Genomic DNA, 23180 nt, shown 5'->3' with positions numbered 1-23180 from the left:
GTTCCAAATTCCTTCCTAGGGAGTTAAAATTTCTCCTTAAACTGGTGAAAGGAAATGAAAATTTTGGGTGGGATATAGGAAATTAGTACTTGCTTACAACTTCTGCTACCTCTAACAAAAATAGAATTATCTTTCTGACATTAAAAAAAAAGAAAAAAAGATCAAATACCAAATCTATTGAGGACTGGACTATCAAGTCATGTAGATTTTGATTTGTCTCCAAATTAGAAGTCTGAAAGCTCTTATTGGATAAAATATATGTGCAAATATCAATGTTCTAAACTGCTGAAAGGTCATTCCTCTTGTATTTTATTGTTTAAGTCTAGAACAAATGGCAAACTCCCGCAAGGTAAACCTGGAAGGAGACACCAGCAGCTTTTTGAGCTAAAGCCAAGGACATGGCCTTAACAATAAAGTCACCAACATCAAAAATGTCAGGTAATTGGGAGATGCAGCCCAGGATTTGCTTTTGCTCTGGTAAATAGTTTCAAATTCAATTTTAACATGTGTTGTCCTTTGACTACTATCCAGGGACCCATTTCACTACTCAGAATGCTTCTGTTCTGCAGAGCAACTGTGCAGAGATTAAAATCTCTTAGAATCATAGAATTCTTTGGAATTTTTTTTTTCAGTTGGTCATAATGTTTTTCCAATCCAAGCCCCTCTATGAGTCTATGGTTCTATGATATTCCTTGTATTTTCATATATTTTTATTCAATCTAATCTATAACAACTATTTCTGGAAATTTCCCCTGTTGTACAACTGGGGCAGCATTTAGGATTTACCCCAACAGCTCTTCCATCATCTGGCCTAGATGCCAAGAGCAAGGGATACATTTTCTGGATGATTTCTAAGCACAGAGATGGTACAATTCCTTAGGAAAAGGAGTATTTCTTTTACATGATTTATCCAAGTCTTATTACAAAAAAAAAAACAAACAAAAAAACCTGTCCCCCTTTTTCTACTGCTGCGTTTTGAGAAATGCACCAACTTGTTCAGTGGAGTCAGAAAGAGAATTTAGTAAATAATTAGTCTGGGAGAGAGAAATCACATTACCCTCCCCCTGCAACAATTCTTGATGTTTATAGGGAACTAATTTAATTACAAATGAAGACAAATTTCTATTTCAGTCTCCATAAGTAATTACATTTTACTTGTCCTGACTCCAGTCCTGGTTGTTTGCCTGTTGGACAAAGGGATTTTCTCTAGCACTGCTCTGCTGGAACATCTCAGGTGCTTTTCTTTTATGCTGACTGAGGGAGAAGGGATGGATCCAGCTGGTCCCGGATGAGTTTCCCAATGCAACACCAAGCCCAAGGCATTATCTAAGAGAGTCTGGGAATGGGGAATGAAACCATGGAAATAAGAAAGTGCTAAAATATCTGAGAAAGCCTGAAATAAAAAGTAGTAACTGCAGTGGGAAAAAAACCAATCAAGTATCAAACAATGTAAAACCCATGAGGGAAAAGCAAGGATGTGGACAAACACACATTTTCTGTCAGTGAGCCTACAAGGGCAGCTTAAGGAAGATGCAGACTCGCAATTTTTGAGTACAAAGCAAAAAAAATATTGTGTAGCCAGCACAAGGACTGAACCCAAGGGCTGGCAGAGCTGTTGTTGCTGGTCTTTCCTTCCCAGAAGAGGAATGGGCTTTGCTGCTTGGATGCATCCTTCCGGCCAGGGTGGACATCCTGAACCCCAATCCCACACATTCGTTGTCTTGAGTCAGCAACAGCTGATATCCACATGCGGAGGAAATATTGAAAATTTATTTCACAGAATCAATTTAGATTGAAAAAACCTCTGAGATCGAGTCTGTCCCATGACCCAACACCACCATGTCAACCTGACCATGGCACCTGGTGGATTTTGGATTCCCACCCATTAATTCCTTCAGTTGGTTCCATGGCAAAGTATTTCCTGAGAGTCAATAAGAAACAGAGGACAGAGTCTGAAGCTGCAACCCAGGGAGGTTCAAGTTGGACACTATGAGGAATTTCTTCACAGAAAGGGTGATTAGACATTGAAAGGGGCTCTCCAGGGAGGTTTGGAGTCCCCATCCCTGGAGCTGTCCAAGGAACGACTGGATGTGACACTCAGGGCTCTGGGCTGGCGACAGGGTGGGGATCGGGTTCAGCTTGGACTCGGTATCTTGGAGGTCTTTTCCAGCCTCAGTGATTCAGTGATTCTGAGATCACTGAACACAAAGCGTCGTTCTCCACGGCTGCTGCCTGGCCACGTGCCATCACAAGGCGGTTTTTTGAGGGATTATTCCCACAGGAAACTCCGATGTCCATGTACTCGGCACCATGGTGGATATGGAGCCATGCGGAGGATGCTCTCTTCTCTGCTACTAACACGCTCCGCGCGTTGCCGCCGGCGACTGAGGCGCACGTTTGGCTCGGGAAGGGCCGCAGGGTGCCGAAGGGTCCAGCGGGCTGTCTGGGAACGGGAGCGGGAAGGGCCGGGAAGGGCCGGGAAGGGCCGGGAGGGGGCAGCGCGGAACCGCCCCCGAGCGTCCCCCGGGACCCGCCCTGAGGGGCCGGGCCGGGCGGCGCCCCCTGGCGCCCACCCTGCGCGCGACACCCCGCGGCAGCGATGACATCACCGCTCTGCGCAAAGAGCCGCCCGCCGATTGGCGGAAGGCAGGAGCGGGCCCAGCCAATGGGTGGCGCGCAGGGCGGCAGGCCGCGCTGACGTGCGGCTCGGCCGTGCGGGGGTTTATTTTGCTTTGGGCCGCTCCGGCCGCCGCCATTAGAGGAGCGCGGGCAGAGCCTCCCCCCCCCCCCGCCGCGCCGAGTGGGAGTGCCCGCGGTCGCGGCAGCCGCGGCGCCTCGGGAGAGACCATGTCGTGAGCGGGGGGGGGAACACGGGAGGGGGGGGGGCGGCGCGGGGCGCAGGCGGCTCCCAGTGCTCCGAGCGTGTTCCTCAGGGACGGATCCCGGCGGAGAGGTAAAGCCCCTGGGCGCTCACTGCCCTCCTCGGGCAGCCCTGCGGGACTAGGGGGCGCGGGGGGGAACGGGGGCGAGCTGCGCCAGAGCCGGCCGGGGACCCGCTGCAGGGTCGTGGGGGCTCTAAGGAGACGCCTCTGGCACGGCCCGGGATCCCGCTGGGATCGGTGTCCCGCGTGGAACGGTTTGCTGAGGGAAGGCAGGCTGGCACAGCCTCGGTACAAAGGCAGGAAACTCGGATTTTTTCTTCGGTGGCTGCTGCTCCGGACCCCGGGCTGTGGTACCTCGGTGTGCCTGGGTGAGATCATGCCTGTGCTGCCTCCCTCCCACTTCTTCCCACCCTCCTGGTTTGATTTTGTTCGTGTTCGGATGTGCCTGTGTCGATCTCCAAGCGGTGGTGGAGTAGGTGATGGGAGTGATGGGTTGTGTCTGTGGATTTTGGGTAGCAGAACTTCCCTGATATTGCCTGTCCCATCCTTGGAAGTGTCCAAGGCCAGGTTGGACAGGGCTTGGAGCACCGTGGGATAGTGAAAGGTGCCCCTTCCCATGGCAGCGGCTTGGAACAAGATGATCTTTAAGGTCCCTTCCAGCCCAAACCATTCTGTGATTCATTCTGTGATCACGTATTGTCGATGCTTTATCAGAAGTAAAGTACAGTGTGAGAAGTATTTCAAAATCGAGTTCGTCTTTTGGAACCGAAGTCTAAACAAAAATTAGGAAAGTTGGATTAAGGAGTGAGGCAGGCTTTGGTAATCCGTGCTGCCCGCGCCTCTCTGTCTGCCTTCACGGTCCCAGACTGCAGCAGCTTCCTGGCAGGATGAGATAAACTTGTCTGCGGAGGTCATGGATGTGTCTGAGAGTCCTTTGGATGTGTCTGTGAGTCCTTCCTTGGGAGTGACAGAATCAGCCTGTCCCCACAGCAGTCACCGCTCCCTTGGGAGCAGCGGGTGGGAGAAATGATGGAGGAGGTGAATCCGGGTGTCCTACACGGCTGGCACAGCCCGGCTGCTGAGAACTTTCTGCTGCCACGGTGACTTTCAGCGATGGCAATAATGACAACTTTTTCTGGAATTCTTGGGGGTTGATGTAGTAAACAAATGTTGTTTGACGGGCTTTGTGCTGTGCTTGAACAGTCTCTGCTCACCAGCTGCCTGCAGTGTCACAAGTGGTGGAGCTGGCATGTGAGGTTAGTCCTTTGATGCGTTTGTTGGTGCAAAAATTGAAAGGTGAGATGTCTTCTGTGTAGTAACTCCCTCTTTCTCTTCTTAGAGTTTGTTCTGGTGTGAGCAGAACCTTTTAACAGTAGTTCAGGAGAGATCTGTTGTAATTAGTTTTGTTTTTCCGTCTGCTTGTTGGTCTGTGGTGACCACAGAAGAGATTCATAAGGCTTATTTCTTTTTCTCCCCCCTTTTTCAGTGGTTACTCAGAGAGGGGGAAACAGGTGAGCAGCAGGAGGTGTTCTGGAGCTCTTTTGCTGGCCTTCTTCCGAAGGCTAAGCTGAGTTGGTGTCTCAGCATGTGGAGTCTGGCATGTCATATGTAAAAGATCACCTCTGGTTTAGGTCTGTCACAGCATTCAAAGAGAATAAAGCTTTTGGATGGGAAAGCATTTCGTGGGGTTTTTGAAACTCAACTCATAATTATGTAGTGTAGTTCTCTTAAAGGAAAGAGAAGTTGCTACCTTTACTTTCCTTGTGGTGCTTTGAGAAAGGACGGGCAGGTGGGGGTGACACCGGTGAGGCTGTGATCTGTTCTTGTGGAGTTGTGTCCATTAGCATTTTCTCAGAAGTATAATTACAAATATTAATGTAATTGGAATGCTGAGTGGCATAAAAGCATCAACGGGTTTCATCACAGAAGCGTGACTTTAATTAGAGACTAATTCCAGCTCAGAATGGGTCAAGAGGACATTTTTAGCTTTGTGTATGGCCATTCTCATTGTATGTTGTCTGACCTGTAAATTCCTCAGGGATGGGAATTCCCACCCATCTTTGGTGCCCTTTGCAAGAAGGATCTGTAAATAAGTCAAAAGTGTAAGTTGGAAATACTTTACTGATTGAATGGGGAGTTATTTTTAATACAGTCAATCAAATAATCAAATGTTCTCTCAGGCACTTTAAAGCGAGATTTACCGGCTCCTTCATGTGGTATTAACTTGGGTGTTAATGGTTCTCTTTCCAGCTTCTCTTTGGCATATCAGTTCTAGCACAACTTCAGATCAATACACTCTTTGTCATGATGTGCTCTCTGCTAATCACAGCAAAGCATTTAAACTGCTACTGCCAGTTCTCTTAGTAATCTCATGCCCTTTCCTCCCCCCAAAATTTGAAGACTGGGTTATTTTGGGCTGTTCAAAATTGATGTCAACAAGTAATCCTCAGTTTAACTGCATGAATTATGATCCACAGTCTCCTGGTACTAAAATGGAACTAAACTTTAGTTTGGCAGCTGAAAATGGCTGGCTTAGCTGTAACAGAGTTCTTAATTTTTTTATTTTTTTTAAATAGTACTATGTATGAAGAGGGAAACAAGGGAAAATTGAAAAGAGAGTTTATTTCCAACGCAGCTGATGAAGAGTTTGCCATTTCCCTTGTCAGAAGGCATAGTTTGGTAAAATCAGTTTAATGACATAGATAATTGTAACTTTGTAATGTCAGTTGAATGGAATTTGTTACACCTTAAAAAGAAAATGTCTGTCTTCAAATTAAGATTTCAAACATTTGGAATCCAGACACTTTCCTGGTACTTTTCATAGCATTTCTTGTGTAGCTGTCATTCCTTCATCTTGCACAGGATTGTGACTGTGCTCATTTTTGCATCATCAGTGGCTGGAGCACAGCTGCTCTATGTAGTTAATTCTTTTGGAGCTTTCTTAAGTGCAAGATTAAGAATTACCTCTTCGGGGTCTACCAGTTAACGTGCTTTAGAAGAACTGTAGTACTTCAACAGCAGTTCTGAGAACATGTTAATCTATAATAATATTTATGATTTTGCATTTCCTTCTTTCGTGGCACAGGCAGGTGTTGAGGAGCTCTGTAGTCAAACTGGAGTTGTGTCCACCTGGAATTTTTCAGAACAACTTTTTTTCCTGTGCTGATGTCCCATTTATGCAGCAACTCACTTTGGTGAAGACCAGGGAGAAGGGAGGTGTGGAGGGGATGGAGCAGGGAATGAGGGCAGTGATGTTTGAAGAGGGAGCTGTCTTCAAGAGAGGGCTGATACGGAGTCCCTGGTTCAAGAAAGCAGAAGGAATAGTAGGTTTTTTAGAAGGAATGTGGGGAGGTAATACAGTGGAAAGATTGGTAGTGACTGGTATGTGCAGAGCATCTTGCCTAGGAAGCAGCCAAATTTGCAGCCCTTTTGCATTTTCTACTGTACAGGAGATAAAATTAAGTTGGCATTTTTCCCTTTGGTTATTTGGGTTTGTCCTGATGTAATCTGTTCTGCATGTTCTTAAGACAAGGATACTACTGCGTGGTTTGTTGTTGGGTTTTTTGTTTGCTTGCTTGTTTGCTTTTTGTTATGTCTACTAAGTTGGATTGCTTTTTGCTGAGAATGGCTTGCAAATTTTAAATTAAGGACAGTTACTACTTCTAAGAAAAATGCTGGAGAAGACACAGCATTTAAGGTTAAATTCAGAACTGAGCTGAAAATACTCAAAGTACTGTGAACTAGGTATAAAGAGAAAACCAGACATGTAACCTGCTGTCCAGGGAATGGGAGACTGGAAGGATGGACCTGTGTCTGCTTTGGGGAGTGTAAATAGGGTGTGTAAGTAGGACTTGTGTCTGGAACTGTGACTTGTGAGCAAGGAGGCTGCAGTCCTTTCCTCCTCTCCTCCCTTCTGCTGTGCCAGAAGCCAAGATGTGGTGCTGTTTTATTTGGGTTATGTTTGCCATTACTTCTGTAATCTAACATTAAGGTTTAAAAATCCTCCATGTGGTTCTTTGACTTCAATTGGATTTAGCATCTGGTCCTGAGAAGCTGGTTTTAATAAAACAGAGAAAGTTGGGGTTACTTAGGAGTTTGTGGGCATTAAGAAACTTTGGTAAGGTATGTTGATTTTATTGGTAGCTTCTAGATATTCAGGAGTTGGTGTTCCTGAGCTAAAGAAAACTGTCAGAACCATGATTTATGTGACTCTGGAAGGAAGAATAAGCTTGCATGATCTGGGGGGTTTTTTGGTTTGGTTTTTTTTCCCCCTCACTGGATTGGAACTATTTTGATCAGGTAATCTTTTGTGGCTTTGAATTTACACCCACTTTTATAGGTGCACTCATTTGAAAACTGTGTGGCTCTTGGTGCATATACAGTTGATTATCTGGGAAGAAAAGCTTCTATCATAAATCTCATAACTCTGTATAATTCCAGCAAAATTAGGAAGTTTGCTTTGTTATGTTATGAGAGAATGTTGTTTTTTGTGGTTGTGAGGACTGTAAGTGCACGGTGAGAGCTTGCCTTGTGCTTCTCTCAGGGTAATGGGCTTGAAAGTATTCCTTGAGTCTCCATTCATCTTCCCAGTATCTAAGCAGGGACCTGTAGAGCCAGCTGGCATATTTATTCCTTGCTGTTATTTCAGTACTCCCCTGGAACAGCCTCAATCTACAGGTCTTGGATTCAAGAAGTGTTGAGTATATACTTTTGGTTTTTACTGGTTCTCACTGCCCTGGTAAGTCAGGAGTGTTGTGTCCTGGCGTCTGAACAGCTTCTGGTCATCATTGACGATGTCTGACAGATGGGCTGGTGGGTTTAGGTTTTACCTGGGAAGGCTTCCCCTTACTGGGTGCCTGCTGAGAAGCTCTTTTTATCTTGCTGAAGGGCTGAGATGGGCTTCTGGGCTATTTACTTTTTATTTTTGACCTCTCCATTACTGTTTAGCTTGGCAGGGATAAAAAGAATTGTCACCGCATGGCTTTTAAAGGGTTTACTTAAAGAAGGTTGTTCAGTGTTGCCTTCAGTAGAAACTTACTCCCACCCCAGAACCTGTTATTACTGCTTTAGAGCTGTTAACTCTGAAACTTTCCAGCAGTGCAGAGTACTCTGCAGTGATTAACTCAGAGATATGGATGATGACCAAAATACAGATTACTAATCATACAGTTAAAAAAAAAGTTATTAAAAAAACTGGTATAACTCTGTCTCTAGAAGGAGTTTGGATTTGTTTTCCCTGTGATATTTGACACTAGTTCTTTGCACTGTGTTAAGCAGCAGCATCTACACTAGTGGATTTTGTGTGCTGTGATTGTAGCATTTTTGCTTCTATTTTTTCTTTTTCCCTCTTTTTGATACTTTGCTGCCTTGCCAGGATCTTAGGAAGAACTGGATAAATAAAATGAGTGTGGTTTGTTTGGCTCACTTGAACTGGGACTTGCCTTAAATGTATTCCAATTGCAAATGCATGTATTGAAGGCAGTCCTTAGCTGTATCTGAATGTGGCTTGCCATTAATTTGGAGCAAACTGCCCAGTAGTGGATGCTGAGTGTGTGTGTCCGTGCTTCATTTGGAGGCAGGTGGTTTTCCTCCTCCAAATGGTGACTGTGTGTGTAGCCCTCCTCTAATTTATTGTCAGCCAGTATTGAGGAGGTCCAGGGGATAATTACTAGAAAATGTACGAGTCTTGGTGTAATGTTCCTGCTGTTGGACAGGTTTAAGTGTTTCAGAGTTTTGATGTCTGACTCCACAGTGTGTTTTCAGTCAAAGCGTGACATCTGGTTTTCCTCCTTGTGTGTGAGGATGGCTGAGAGCTAAACAAAAGTGGGTCTGGTGTTTGAGGCACAGTCTAAACACAGATAAACTGTTTTTGTATTTGACCTCACTTTTTATAAAGAAACATCTTGTTCAACTTCTGTACTTTGTCCAAGGCTAGTGTCTTTTTAAAACTGAAGTTTTAACAGTTCTGTTGTTGTGTATGTTCTTGTAGATCTTAACTCAGTATTCATCTGTTGCTGTTCGTGGGCAAATTCATTAAATGCAGGTGGCTGTATTTATGCAAATGTTCTATCACAGCTCATTATTTTAAGTCATTTTGCTTGGGTTTTGATTAGTATTGTGTGGGAGATGCTGTGCATTATGTAACTGTTGATCTGCCCAAATGGTGTTGGTTTCTAAGTAGTCAGTCGTATTTAGTCCATCCTAATGTGCAGTAACATCTCATCTGGACAGTCGTTCACTTTTAATTGAGGTTAAAATAAAACAAAAAGCAACCCTGAAAAAGAAAAAGAACTGATCTGCAAGCTGCTGCCACGGGGTTTTTATAGGTTGTTTTCAGCAGTTAAGATTTGCCTATCTTTTAGTCACAGATTTAATAGAGCTATATGGAGTTTGACCCATTTGAGATGAGTAACGAATAAAATGCAAACTTGCACTGTGCAAGTTACACAAGAGGGTTAACTGTAGTGGCTAAGAGCACAGAAGTGCTTCAAGAGATAAACATTAAAATAAAAAAAAAACAGCAGAAAGAGAAAATGTTTACTATTCTCAAATATCTGTTAATTCTGTGATGAGTTTCCAGCTTTTGCAGAAGTGTCCGTTTACATTAGGCTGTAGACCTAATCATAAAGTTCATTGTCAATCATGTATTTCAGATGTCTCCAAAGATGTGAAACCTCCCAAATGTTTTCCTTCTTACTGCATAGAGCATTAGCAAAATTGGACATCCTCTTGCATTAAAGCTGCATATAAATTCTTTTGCTTTTGAAAAGTCAGCAGTTGGGTTGGAAGTGTGAATAGAATATTGAAAAGAAAGCTGAAGCAAAATCAGCGTAATTTTTCTGAATACCATAAATACCTAATAAAGTAGATTTAAGATGCTTTGAAATGAGATACGAATCCATAAAGCAGAATGAAAACAATTTTTTATTAATTTTATGTAAATGAAACCCATCTGAATTCACCAATGAACAGACTTCTGAATATGTTCAGAAGTTAATTCTTACTTTCTTGCTTTTTATGGTTAAGAGAACTGTGTTTCTTGCACTGTGTTTCTTTTTGAGAGCTCAGTTCTCCTGGATTTTAACTCATTGCCCACTTACAAGATGAAGAGTTTTAGGTAGTGAGTCAGGTCGTACCGAAAAATCTGCAATAAGGGAGTATTTTTGGTGATCTGTACTATCAAAAGTGCAGAAAATGTTAGAAGTCACTTAACATACTAGATTGTAAATAGCTACTCAGTTATAACTAAAATCTTTTCAGTTCTTCTTTTCTCATGCACCATTAATGCCGTAGTTTGTAGATTGTGTTGTGATGTGCATGGGAGTGATTTGGTCTTTAATGGAATTGAGATTTATGCCAGTCTTAACTGGGTGATGCTTCTCTTGAGGCAGGAGCCTTGTCCCTGCTGCCGGTGTTGGAGGGAGCAGAGGAACAGCTCCATTCCTCTGGAGAGCCAGAGGTGATCCATGTGTGTTTTGGAGCAGCGCTCTTGCTGGCATGAGGATGGGAGGATGGTGCAGTTTGACAAAAGCCTCCCGATCCTGCTTGAATCTGTGTCTGGTGAGACGGGGGTTTCTGCGTTCTGTGGCTGCTGCAGTCTGGGTGCAGTTCCTGCGGTCTGCACTGCAAACAGCCAGCTGGTGTTCTTTAAGGAAATCAACATTTCCGAAGTAAAACCCCCACCTCACAGAGCAGCTTGTGGAAAATTATTTCAGTGCTCTTTTGCTGAGATGACAGAGTATTTTCTCCCTTTTGCTGCTCTGTTTGGGACTGAATCCTTCCCTTTTTTAAAGAACTGTCCTAACAACCAAGGCAGACTATGCTTGCTTATTAATTCCTTGCTTCAGTGAGTTCAGGCTAATACAGAAAATGCTTCTATGTTGTGGCTTTGCAATAATTTTTCCATTCTTTATTATAATGTGTAGATACTATTGCAAAGCTTCCAGATTCAGTGCTGATGTGATCTGTTTGTTCCATTGACGAGGTCAGGGTTCTTAATTTTATTAAAATTAATTTGCAAGGATGACAACAGAGCTTATTGTTAGTTCCCATCAGATTATAGGAGCCCAAGTTCAAGCTTTCTGCTTTTAATATACTGATCTGTTGAGCCTTATACTGAATTATTGAGAAAGAAGAGCAAATAGTTGAAGGTAGAGTAAGTAATTTTGGTAAGGTAAGAGAAGAAAGTCAGTAAATATCCACCTTGGAAAATTAGGCTAGGATTTGTGAAAGGCTTTACTTCTGTACTCCTGAAGTGCTGAATTAATAGATTCTGCATTTGGTTATAGAGATCCCTCGTTTTCCGAAAAAGATACTTCTGCTTATTTTGTTCATCTGAAAAGTTGCTTTAGTGGTTTTAAAATACAGAAACCAGCCTGCCTTTCTTTTTGGAGCAGCCTATGAGAGGCAGCTACATGGGAGGAAGGAGGGTGATTCTTGCTTTACCTTGCAAGCCTTACTGAAGGCTGAAGCTGGCACCTTGAGCTCCCTTTCCCCCTGAAAATACAGAAGCAGTTTTATTTGAAAATCTGTACACATGAACAAAATGAGTTTGAGGTGCGAACCCTGATTTGATCAGTGTAATTATGTAAGGTTTCAGCCAGCACAGATGCCAGCACCATCCCAGCAAAAAATCCACAGTGTAGACTGGTCTAAATCAGCATCTGGTCTGTTTACAGGGAGGGCTTGATCGTTTAATGAAGTGGAGCTCCATATTGTTCCTTGTTTGAGCCAGTGGAAAAACAACTTCTGGACACAGCGAATAATTATACTGAGGGGAGTGTAATATATCCTGTCATGAGAGTGGTATTTGAGAACCTTGTTGTTTCTTCCCAGTTTCTGTGAGCTTTTTTTGTGTTTTCTTGTGCACCTAAAAAGAAGAATATTCTTGAAAGTTGAAACAAAGCAAAAGACAAATTTCTGATTATTCTAGTTCACCTTTTACTTCTGACTTTATGTAGTAAAAAGGTTATCTGATAAGGTTTTGGGGTTTTTTGTTTGTTTGTTCCTTATTTATCAGAACTTAATATATTTTCCTCTTCAGTGCATTGATTTACTCTACAAGTGTGTCCAGAAGATATTCAGCACACTGTATAAACTGATCAGCTGGAATTTGTTTGAAGTTTTGTGGGTTTTAATTTCTTGTCTGCTTATGCTTTTTGGACATAAAGGCATGTACCTGCACTTCACAGTCACTGTGTTGCTATTTCTCTGTCAGAGGAGGCACTCCATGATTCAGCTTCTCCTCTGTGAGGAATCTAAAATAACAAGTTAACTTGAAAACAGAGTCAAAGAAGTAATTGGAAAAAAATGTAATAAGCTTCAAACTGCTGTGGCTGGATGGTGATGCTGTTATCACCAGTAAATAATGGAATCACAGACTGGTCTGGGTTGGAAGGGACCTTAAAGCTCATCTTGTTCCAATCCCCTACCATGGGCAGGGACACCTTCCACTGTCCCACGTTATTCCAAGCCCTGTCCAACCTGGCCTTGGACACTTCCAGGGATCGGGGGTAGCCACAGCTTCTCTGGGCACCCTGTGCCAGGGCCCCACCACCCTCACAGGGAACAACTTCTTTCTAATACCTAATCTAAATCTACTCCCTTTCAGTGTGAAGCCACTTCCCCTTGTCCTGTCACTGCAGTTCCTGATGAAAACAGAATTGGATTGGTCTGGTGTCTCTGACCTCTTAACTGTGCTCCCACCAGACACCAGTCCCATCCATGGGTAGCTACAGTGGTGGGTAGAATTGGAGGTCAGACCAAGTAAAAAGCAGTAAAACAGTAAAAAAAACCCCAATGCTGAATTTCCTCGCTGTACTTGGTGTTGGCAGAGCTGTCAAGGAAGAGAGATTGCGTTGCTCTATTGAGCCTTTTTATATTCTTTACTTCATAATAACCCGAGGCCTCGTGTTCGGAGGAGGTGAGCTCATATCTCAGAGGCTTTCAAAACTGCAGGTACTCAGCCTCTCTAAGAATTATGTCTGAGAGCATCTGCTTTCTAAGGGCCACAGAAGATAATTGCAGCTAAAAAGCTGATCTTGTGATATGTATGAAAGCTTTCCTGTAATGTGGGATGTCCTGAGCTATTTAGTTTTCTAAGTAGTATCTAGTACGTGTTTAGGTTGTTTTTGCATCCAGCTGCTTTACAACTTGAGCTCCAATCTCCTTTCCCAGTCTTAATATCACTAAAACAGATGATGCCTTGTTTTCATGACCCGTCCCAAATGTGGGTTGGGATTTGTCTGCAGTGGGAACTGCTTTGTTTAAGGCTTTACAAACTAGGGCAGGGAAGAAACCATTTACAGTTACAGATACCCATCACACACTGTTTATGGATTTAATGGGAAGCATCACCTACTCCAGCCACACCAGCTTCTGCTCCAGTAGGAATTATTCTCAAGCACTGGAGTATTGGGACAGCCACTTTTGGTGGTCCTTGGTGGCACAATCTCTTGGTGGCAGTGGGCAGGTGCACGGGCAGTGTTCTTCTGCCTTCTCTGTTCTGAAAACCATGTTCAACTCTCCTGTGTTTCTAACTACAAAACATTAATTCCTAAAAAAACTCTACTGTTTCTAGAGAGAAGAAGCTTATTAAGAAAGTAATTAAATACCTTATTTTGGGAATTGGGGGCAAAGCTTTGACCAAATGGAGTAGATAAACCTCATGTCTAGTGTACTCATATAGGAGGTGTTTTAGTAAAGTAGAGAAACCTTTTTTCCTTAAAGTTCCCAAAAAGTCTTCTTTGTAAAGTCACCTTTAGTAAAATCAAATTAATTTCATATTTTCCTGTAGATATGTATGTATTTTTCACTTTATCACAGATATGGGGAGCCTAGTATGATCCCACTTCTTTTTTCCCTATTATAAATGGGCATGGACATCTGTCAGGAACGGTGGAGGGGAAGCAGCAGGAAATCTAATTGCCTTTTCAGCACATTCCTCAGTCTGACACAGTTTTATAACGTAGAGGTGGGAGTGAAGTGCTCTGCAGGCTGTTCAAACCAGTCCTGTGGAACCCGAGCTTTATGAGAGAGCTTCCTGTGTTCCTGATTGCTCCTCTGCTTTCATGCAGCATAAATATGGATCGCTATGGAAAAGGATAGTGCTGCCCTCTCCTCTGTCCTGGCCATGCGATAGGCCCTCATTCATGCAGCCACCTGATCTGGTCAATAGATCACTTGAGCTCTTGGAAAAAACCCATGTTCTGTGCCGGAGTCCTCAGGAGGAGATAGTAGGAATAAGGGTGACAAATTTAAGTAGATGTTTTAGCTGTGCCTTAGCAGAGCAAGGTGTGGGTGAAGGTATTTCAGTGAAGAATGTACTAACTTGTAAAACACTGGCTAATTGGGGAAGAGGTATTAACTAATTTTTGGGTTGATGTATCTAGTTTTGAATTTAATCCTGTTGTGCAGCTTGCAAGTTTCAGTTTCCTAGGCTCTGGGTGGTTACGTTAGCTGAGAGAGTTGCAATATGATAAACAAGAAGTGTCGGTCCAGTGATGTGATGAGTTTGTATTTAATCAGTTTTGCATTCTTAAAACCAGCACTTTGTTGAATTTTACAAGCTGGGTAACTCTTCTGGGGTACGGGAGGAAATGCTGTGTATGTTTGTCTATTTGTCCTTTATCTACCTGCCTCACCCTTTCCCTCTACTACACTCTCTACACGAAGCTTTCTGCCTTCCCCATCCTAGGTTTCCGATTGCAGTAAGAGTGTTCATGGATGTTTTGGTGTGAACTTGTTGCTTGGATCTACTTATTTTACTTCAGCAGATTGACCACTTGTGTGGTGACCATTTTTTTATAAATACTGGTTTATTGTAACTGGTCTCTCTTGGCCTCAGCAGGTCATGACTGGGTTTAACCAAGTAAATTGGGATTGGAATAGGTGTGGCATTTAATAATTAACTTTCTGGTTACTCAGGTCCAGTAGGAAACCTATAATGAGTCTGTTTTCATTTTGTTTACAGGAATAGTTACCTGCTTAGTCTCATCCTTCATATTTGGCAATCTGAAGAAAAGGTCTGAGCCAGCATGAAGACAGAATCCCCTCTTCATTAGAGAAAAAGTGAGTTGGAATTGGGTTGAAATCTGAATTTGTAGCTTGAAAATACCGTCTTAGCCTACCACCACATACAGCTTGTGCTTGCTTTCAAGTGGCATTTTCACTTTGTAACACTAGTGATATGGGTGATGTCCAGTCAAGACCTAGTCATTTATAAAATTATTATATACAAAATTCAAATTATAAGCATTTTATGTAAATTCCAACACCCTCCTTTTCTGAAAGAACTGCTTACTCACTGTGTAACTGCCCACTTGATACACTCCTTCCTTCCAAATCCTGTAAGGTCTATTACAGGATGTTACAGGACCTAGACTTTGTGTTCCTTTTCTTGTTCTGCTGTATTCATACTGAGTTTTATTTTAATAATTTAATATTTATAACTTGTTTCTGTAGCTGTACTGGTCTCTTCTCCAGTATTCTCAGTGCTTAATGCATATTCTGAATTTGTTTGGAAGTCTCTGTGCAAATTTGAGGAGTTTCAGAAATGCAGGACTGAGGTTTTTTTCTCATTTCTGCACTAGTAAATCCTGAATTCTGCATGTAAAATACTGGTAGGTCAAGTCTTACCCTTTTCGTAGTGGTTTTACTCCCCCTAGATGTTGTAATAATACCGAGGAAAATAGACTGCCTGTTTGCCCAGCCTGATTTTTATATCCACTGGGTTAAATCTCATTAATTTGTTGCGTTGAACAGCTCCTTTGCTGGCACTGTGTACTGATGGTGTGTTCTGACCCGTCAGCTTTCTGCCCGCCGCAGTTCATTTCAAGAAGTGCACGATGACAGAGCGTGGAATTAAATGGGCCTGTGAGTATTGTACATATGAGAATTGGCCTTCTGCAATCAAGTGCACCATGTGTCGTGCCCAGAGACCCAGTGGAACAATTATCACAGAAGATCCTTTCAAGAGTGGTTCCAGTGACATCGGTAGGGACTGGGATCCTACGAGCACTGAAGGGGGGAGCAGTCCTTTGATATGCCCGGATTCTAGTGCAAGACCAAGGGTTAAATCATCCTACAGTATGGAAAGTGCAAATAAATGGTCGTGCCACATGTGCACGTACTTGAACTGGCCAAGAGCTATAAGGTGTACCCAGTGCTTGTCTCAGCGCAGGACCAGGAGTCCCACGGAGTCTCCTCAGTCTTCAGGCTCCGGTTCCAGACTGGTCCCTTTTTCCGTGGATCCATGTGAGGAATACAATGACAGAAATAAACTAAACACAAGGGCTCAGCACTGGACTTGTTCTGTTTGTACATATGAAAACTGGGCCAAGGCCAGGAAATGTGTTGTATGTGACCACCCCAGACCCAACAACATTGAAGCAATAGAACTGGCAGACAGAGAAGAGGCTTCTTCCATCATAAATGAGCAAGACAGGGCTCGGTGGAGAGGCAGCTGTAGTAGTGGTAATAGCCAAAGAAGATCTCCACCGACAACCAAACGGGAATCTGATGTGAAAATGGACTTCCAAAGAATTGAATTGGCTGGAGCTGTTGGCAGCAAGGAGGAGCTTGAAGTTGACTTCAAAAAACTAAAGCAAATAAAAAATAGAATGAAAAAGACTGACTGGCTGTTCCTAAATGCTTGTGTCGGTAAGTTGTTTACTGCTACATTCTGCTCTTGAGCCCATGGTTAAGTATTTTGGGAGAATGAAGAATTAAAACAGAAACTTGGCATTTAATTTCAAACCAGCTTTTTTTATCTCTGCATTTCCATTTTAAAAAGTAAGCCAAATGTAGAGGTTCCTGAAATAGCACCTGCTAAGAGAGGCTGTGAAGTTCATCCATAATCTGAACAGGGTTAGACGTGTCTCTCAAGTGTACTTGGACTTTTTTGACCTTTTGTAGAAATGGATATTCTTGTAACCAAATCTTCTTGTTCCATGTAATTGTTAAAAGGTGGAAAAATTACAAAGCTAATCTACAGAACATGAGTGCATATAGTACTGTAAAAAGTGCCCTTACTGGATAATTAAAATTACTCTTCTTTTTGCTATGGGAAGACATGCTCTGTAGAGTCAGCAGCTGCAGCTTGGGAGTATTTGTAAACAGTGTAGAGCTTGCAACAGTACAAGATGCTCTGTCAGATGTTAAAAATAACACCAAAATATGTAGCTCCAAGAAACTGCATGTGTAATACTGACCTTGAAAGTAATAATGTTGTATTAATACACATAGTGTGTGGTAAATGTTTACAGGCTTTCTGAAAGTATTTTTTTAGTCAGCTGCTTCAAAAAACATTCAAATACCAATTTTGTTCTGTATTTTAGTGCTTTCCTAAGGAAATGTTGGATAATTCTCGCAGTGCTGTTAAAGAACAGAGCCATGTGAGAGCAAGGTTTTCTTCAGTTATTGACCTTGTGAGTTAACTTTTGTGCTGTAGCTTCCCAGAAGCAGATATCGTGTGCCCCAGCATACGAGCAGGTTCAACACTTGAAATACGCAACTATTATTAGAGTAAAACACTTCATTTGAAACTCTGGCTCTACTAGCATGTCTCATGCTGTTCCTTAATGTTTCACAAAGTCACTTCATGGTTGTTGTAATCAAAGAACTAATTAGTGGAGCTGCTTTTTTTAACATATTTGATCACGTGTAAGTGTTTTTGTGGGTATGCTGTGTTTGGTTTCTCCAAGCTAATAAATATTCGAGTTTATTTTTGTGTTCTGTGAATAGTTAGACATTCACACTTCCTTTTGGAAAGAGATGCCTCAGTATTTCCTGATACCTTCAGTTCCTTACAAGCTTTTTTTCTTCTGAAATGAACAGCCGAAATTCTGTGCGGTATTTTTTAAGTTATTGAATACCGAGGGTCAATTGTCAGAGGTTGTTCCTATGTCTTACAAGAATATTTATCTTGCATTCTGATAGCAATTGTATTAAATATTAGGGTATTTTTTCCCTTTGGTTTTTCAAAAGAGGTGTTTTTTGACTATTCTAATATTACTTAAAATATTTCACACTTTCTGATTTAACCTGTGTGGGAAGGGTTGTATTTATATTTAAGAACATGGGTTTGCAAGTATTTAATGTTGCTTGTGACTATATAGTTGTACATAAACCTCAAAACCGTGTTCATAGAAGTTTTGTAATGCAGTAATGGTTTGGTTTGAAGGGATCTTTGTGAGAAAGGCAGAATGCAGATGGAATTGTGTGCTGATTGTTACTGCTGCCTGCTGAAAGCTTTCACGGATTTCTTTCTCAAGCACCTACTATACTCCTAGGGGAGAGGGATGATGGGGGGACAGGAACCAGCAAACAAAGCTGTTAATTATCAGTCCTTCATCTCAGAACTTCATTTTGCATATTACAGATGTCATATTTTCCCAAACACTCCCTGTAACAGGAATAACCTTAGGAAGATTGATGGAAGTTGCATGGATTCTCCTGTGCTTGTCTCTGGTTGTTGTATCTGTAGTGTGTCTGTGGTGGAAAAGTACACCAGTTTAGCCAATAATCATTAAAGCAAGAAGCTCAATTTCTGCTGGTGATCTTAGTGTGACATACTTAAACCAATTTAACTGTCAATTGAATAACTTTGCCCAAAGCATCTGTTTTTACCATTGAAATCAAGTGGGTTACTGTGACTTAGTGAGTTCTGTTTGTTCTCCAGCTGGAGCTCTTGGGAGGTTCTAGCTGAGCTGAACACTTGTCAGTCCTTAGCCAAGCAAAATTATAAAGTAGGACAAGTTCATGTTACATGCCAAGTAAATTTGTGAACATTGATGGACCAAGAGTTTGTGTGTTGCCCTGCTCCATCTGACAGATGGTGCCTTGTTAGGATTTGGGAGCTTCAGACTGAAAACCTTCAAGTTTAAGCTCAATCAGTTGTGGAGAGTCCATTTGCTTTGAATCCATCTTTTGTAGGAGAGATGTTAAAAAGTTAACTTTCAAAGTTAACCCTGAAGTTAAAAATAAAGATTAAAGGAGCAGGAGTAGGAGGAATTCTTGGCAGAGTGGTTATTTTCTTTTCTCTTCGAAGATATTATCTGTCAGAAGGTACCAAGGAAAATGTCTTGTACTTTAGGACAGCTGTTTGGTTGAACTCCCTCTTCACATCTTAACTCCAGCACAAAATGCTTTTTAAATTTAATGTCAAGTTTCATTAAAAAACGTATATCAGACTACTCTTTTCCACATCTGTTCTTTTTAGCTGAAACATGAAGAGAGATGTGTATCAAGTAGATTTAAGAAGGTACTTGCGTGTGTATTTGGATTTTTTTATTTTTGTTCTGTTCAGGCATCCATTAATACTTTTCCCACCTCAGTAAGTAAACATGTCAATAAGGCTTCCATTCCTTGCAAATCCAGGCTGTAAGAAATGTGATGAGTGCAACTCTTGCCTTTCAGCATGCATGGTTTCCTTGATGGAGGGTATTCCTTCCAAATCAGAAGGATTAGTGGCATTCCCCTATTCAAACTCCACCAGCAAATGTACTTGAATGTTGGGTTTTTTACTGGCTTGCTTTTTTTCAGAGTGAATGTGTCTGTTGAGTGATTCTTTCTCAAAAAGATGAGATTTTAAACTGATTCATGTGGTTAAAATTTATTAAAATCCTAGCAGAAACTGGAGTAAGTGTGCCCGGATAACCTGGCTTCCTGCAAATGCCAGTTTAAATTACAAAGAGGAATTACAAATGGTTTCTGCAATGACACCAGCATTTTCTACCATCGTGTCCTAGGATGAGGTTAATGTGAAGTCCAAGGTGACTCATTTCTTAGGGGAGGGAACTGATATATATTTAAAATTAAACTCTGTTATCTTTTCTATAACTCATGGTACCTGTGGCAGGCACTGTCAGGGAGTCCTGGTGGCCTGTGGGACTTCGGGAGTGTCATGTGCAACAATCAAGTGTTGCTGTGGGGCCTGGTGAAGCTGGTTCCAGCTGGCTGTGGATTTAAGGAGTACAAATGGATGAGGATGGCTGTGCCTATAAAACTTCTCTGGCATCCAGAGTTTGCTTGGGGGTTACCCTGGAGCTTCCCCTCTCCTGGCACTTCAGGGCTGGATTTGACAGTGATGCTGGCAGAGTGTGTGTGCTGCAGGGCACTGCTGGGGATTCTTGAGTTATGAGTTCAACTCCTGAGCTTGAACTGCAGCCCATAGATTAAAAGTAAACTGAATTTCTTCTCCTTTTCCTTTCTCCTCCACGTGTTTATCACCTGCTGTGAGAAAAGTGTGTTCTTCTCTTGGTTCAGGTCAGTAGGGCGGACACTGCTCTCATGGGCCAGACCTTCCTGTGGGGATGGTGCCTCCCAAATCAAGTAGGCACACATTCTTCTTAGCTCTGTGAAAGAAACAGCTAAGAGTATGTTTCTTAAACAAATCCAAAATATTTAGAGCAATCTGTCATGAATCTTGTTTTGCAGTACATCCTTAAAAGGACTGTTAGTTCATTCCTAGTATTCCTACACCATGTCTGCTTAGTTTTTCCTTTGTCAACTGCTTTATCTCTCCTACAGGGTTTTTTTTTATCCTGTTACTTTTTTGAACTAGTGTCAGATGTGTTACCCAGGCCTTCAGAAGCCCTGTGGGCAAGGAGAGTCCCTGTCCAGACATTGGTATGGAGTTGGCTGGGCTGTGTCCCACTCTGCCCTGCAGCTCCAGGAGACACAGAGGCACCTCCTGCTCTGTGTCCTGCAGAGCCTCTGGCTTTTCACTGAGTATTTATAAAGGCAGCCTGAAGGCACTGACATAAACAAGGTGCTTTCAGCTGGCACTGCCACCCAGAGTCGTCCCAGGTGCCCCTTTCTGTTCTCCTGGGATGTTTGAAAATGAAGCTTGATTAGGGGATGTTTTTGTGGGGGATGTGGGGGTTTTGTTTCTTTTTGCTGGTTTAGTAAGCTCACACTGGCCTCCTCATCATACCCATGGTCCAGCTGAACCTTGATGGTTCTGTCTGTGCTGTGATAAGGGAGTGGGAAGTGTATGGGTGGGAACAAGCTGCTGGAGGCCAGGAAAGGTCATGCACCTTCTCTTGCTGGTGTCAGTCTAGGCTTGAAGTGTTTAGGGAAGTGCAGCATGGATTACTCACTGCCAGGTGATGACCTGCCACTCTGGCTGCGGCTGGGGATGGCAGATGGTGCCTGTAGGGATGGTTGGGAGGGGAAGAGTCCCTGCTGTGTGTTGTACAGCCTGGCCTCCTTCCCTGTTCCCCTGGGATAGTGGGAAGCATGACTTGGCTGCTGTGCCAGGTAGCAGAGATGCAAGATCATAGCTCTCACCTGAGTAAGAAATCTTGGTGTGTTGTCATCTGTGCCTTGTACATCTGTCCTATCACAAACGCCTTACATTTGTGTGTGTATATCTTTGAGACTGAGGAAAACTGCCTGCCTTATTCCTTGGCAGAAAATCATCTCCTGAAACACACTTTTAACTTTGGTCTCTTGACTACTTTTCTTAAACACTGTGATATTTTATGCTAAAAATAATTGAATAAATGATCAAGTTAAAACCAGTTATTTCAATTTGCCTTAGAAGCTCTGATGGTTAACTTTAATAATTGACTTTAATGATTTTCCACTGTCCAGCCTCCTCTTAGGGTACAACCCTGCAAGCAACAAGGGGTGTGAATACCTCTGACAGATTGGAGAGGGATAAGGACGTCTTTAAACAGTTTTTCTTACATCTGTGCTGCTTTGTCCTGTAGTGATACATTCAAAACACACAACATGGATTCTATGTAAGGAGAAGAGCTGTTTGCATGGAAAAAAGAATAGCCAATAGTCATCCCCTCATGCATTGGATGGCTTCAAGTTTAAGGTACATGTCTTCTTGGAAGTATTTATTTCTTTTTTTAAGCTGATGCAAGTTGCTGAGCTTGAAGAATCAAAAAAACCTTAATAGACGGAAGTTTCTGTCTCAGTGTCATTACCTGGAGAGTGATCTACCATTGATTGTGTGCTGATACTGACAGGGGAGGCCCTGGAAATCAAAAAACAGGAGAAGGAACAGAAGGGTGTGGTTAGAGGCCCATAAAGGTTTTTCAGACAACCCCTCTCTTTTTTTATCAGTTGGTGTGTCATATTTGCTTGCAAAGCAGTCCTTCCTTCAGGAGAAATTCTTCCCAGGCTGAAATTGTGAGTCACTTAGTATCAATAAAACTTCATTTATGGCCACCTGATGTACCCCTGGTGAAGAGCTGGAAGAGCCTGAGGGCTGACTCAGCTCCAGAGAATGCCACAGGTCCTCAGCACTCTGTGTTAAAGAAGCAGAGATTGTTAACAGGTGTCAGAATTAGGTTTTAGTGGGTCAGTTGATCAGCCTCTCACTTGCTGACACTTAAACCAATCTTAGGATTAGTCCTTAGACAAGTAAATGAGAACATACATATGACAGACCACTTGCAGTTGTATCTGGAGCAGAAGAGAAGCAGCACAGAGCTCTGTCTCTCATCTGTTTTATGTTATAGCAGGATCTGTCTTGACTTCTGACTTCTAAAATGTGTAACTTGGTTGTTGGAGAAATTTGCCTTCTCTTGCCAAGCAGTTCAAAGCATTGTCCCACACAAGGTACCTCCTTAAGATGAAGTGTTTCCTTTTGCAATCTGCTGGGATGGGAGAACACATTGGTTGCGTGGCATTGCAGCCTCCTTGAATCCCAGAAATCCCTAATCCCCAGATAGTCACAACTGCATCAGTCTGCTTGAAAGAATTTGCCTACTTCATTTTGAGCAGGTTGTGCCAGCCTGTACTCCACAACTGTCAGATACTGAAGTAAATAAAGGCTGCTGCTGGAGTATTTTCCTTGGGAACTTTTCTATCTGGCTGTTCTGAAGCCACTGGAAATGTGCAATTAAGGAAAACAGGACTTTGTTTTCGAGAAATGCTTGTAAGCCTATCTCGCATATTTTCCAAGTTTATATAACTGCACTAAACCCTATAAATATTTACATGTTCTAAAGAATAAACTTAATAGCACCTTAAGCTGAAATAGTTTGGTTTTATCAGCTAATTCTGGCTTATTTAATATGAGGGTAATATTGACATCTAATAAAGAAGGAAGCTGTAAAAGTTGTAGTAGGATCAAGATGGTACAAAGAGATATAATTGATTAATAGTTTTTTAAATTTAGTCTTTTAAAATACCTTTCTTAATCTCTATCATCTAATATATCCTGAGACTGCAAATGCCTGATTTGTGCTGTAAGAGGCAGGGCTTTACTAGAAGAAGAAAAGCCTTGGCTCCTGGTGCTGTGAAAGTCTTCCAATAAGAGGAAATGCCTGCATTGCA

General features: G+C 42.4%; 1 protein-coding gene across 2 annotated transcripts in view; it reads left to right on the top strand.

The window, feature by feature from the left end:
* The first annotated feature begins 2760 nt into the window (after nucleotides 1–2760).
* The window catches only part of ZRANB1 (zinc finger RANBP2-type containing 1), a 43173-nt gene continuing 22753 nt past the window's right edge, over nucleotides 2761–23180 (top strand). Inside the window, exons 1-3 of one of the 2 annotated variants that reach the window (XM_039553604.1) lie at nucleotides 2761–2953; nucleotides 14854–14951; nucleotides 15691–16541. In XM_039553604.1, coding sequence (XP_039409538.1) covers nucleotides 15728–16541 — 814 coding nt within the window. In that variant the 5' untranslated portion in view covers nucleotides 2761–2953; nucleotides 14854–14951; nucleotides 15691–15727. Of the gene's footprint in view, nucleotides 2954–14853; nucleotides 14952–15644; nucleotides 16542–23180 lie in introns of both variants that reach the window. The other variant, XM_039553605.1, reaches the window with a different exon arrangement.

Source organism: Corvus cornix, chromosome 6 (assembly GCF_000738735.6).
Source record: "Corvus cornix cornix isolate S_Up_H32 chromosome 6, ASM73873v5, whole genome shotgun sequence".
Lineage (NCBI taxonomy): Eukaryota > Metazoa > Chordata > Aves > Passeriformes > Corvidae > Corvus > Corvus cornix.
This window is presented reverse-complemented; position numbering and strand designations above follow the sequence as displayed.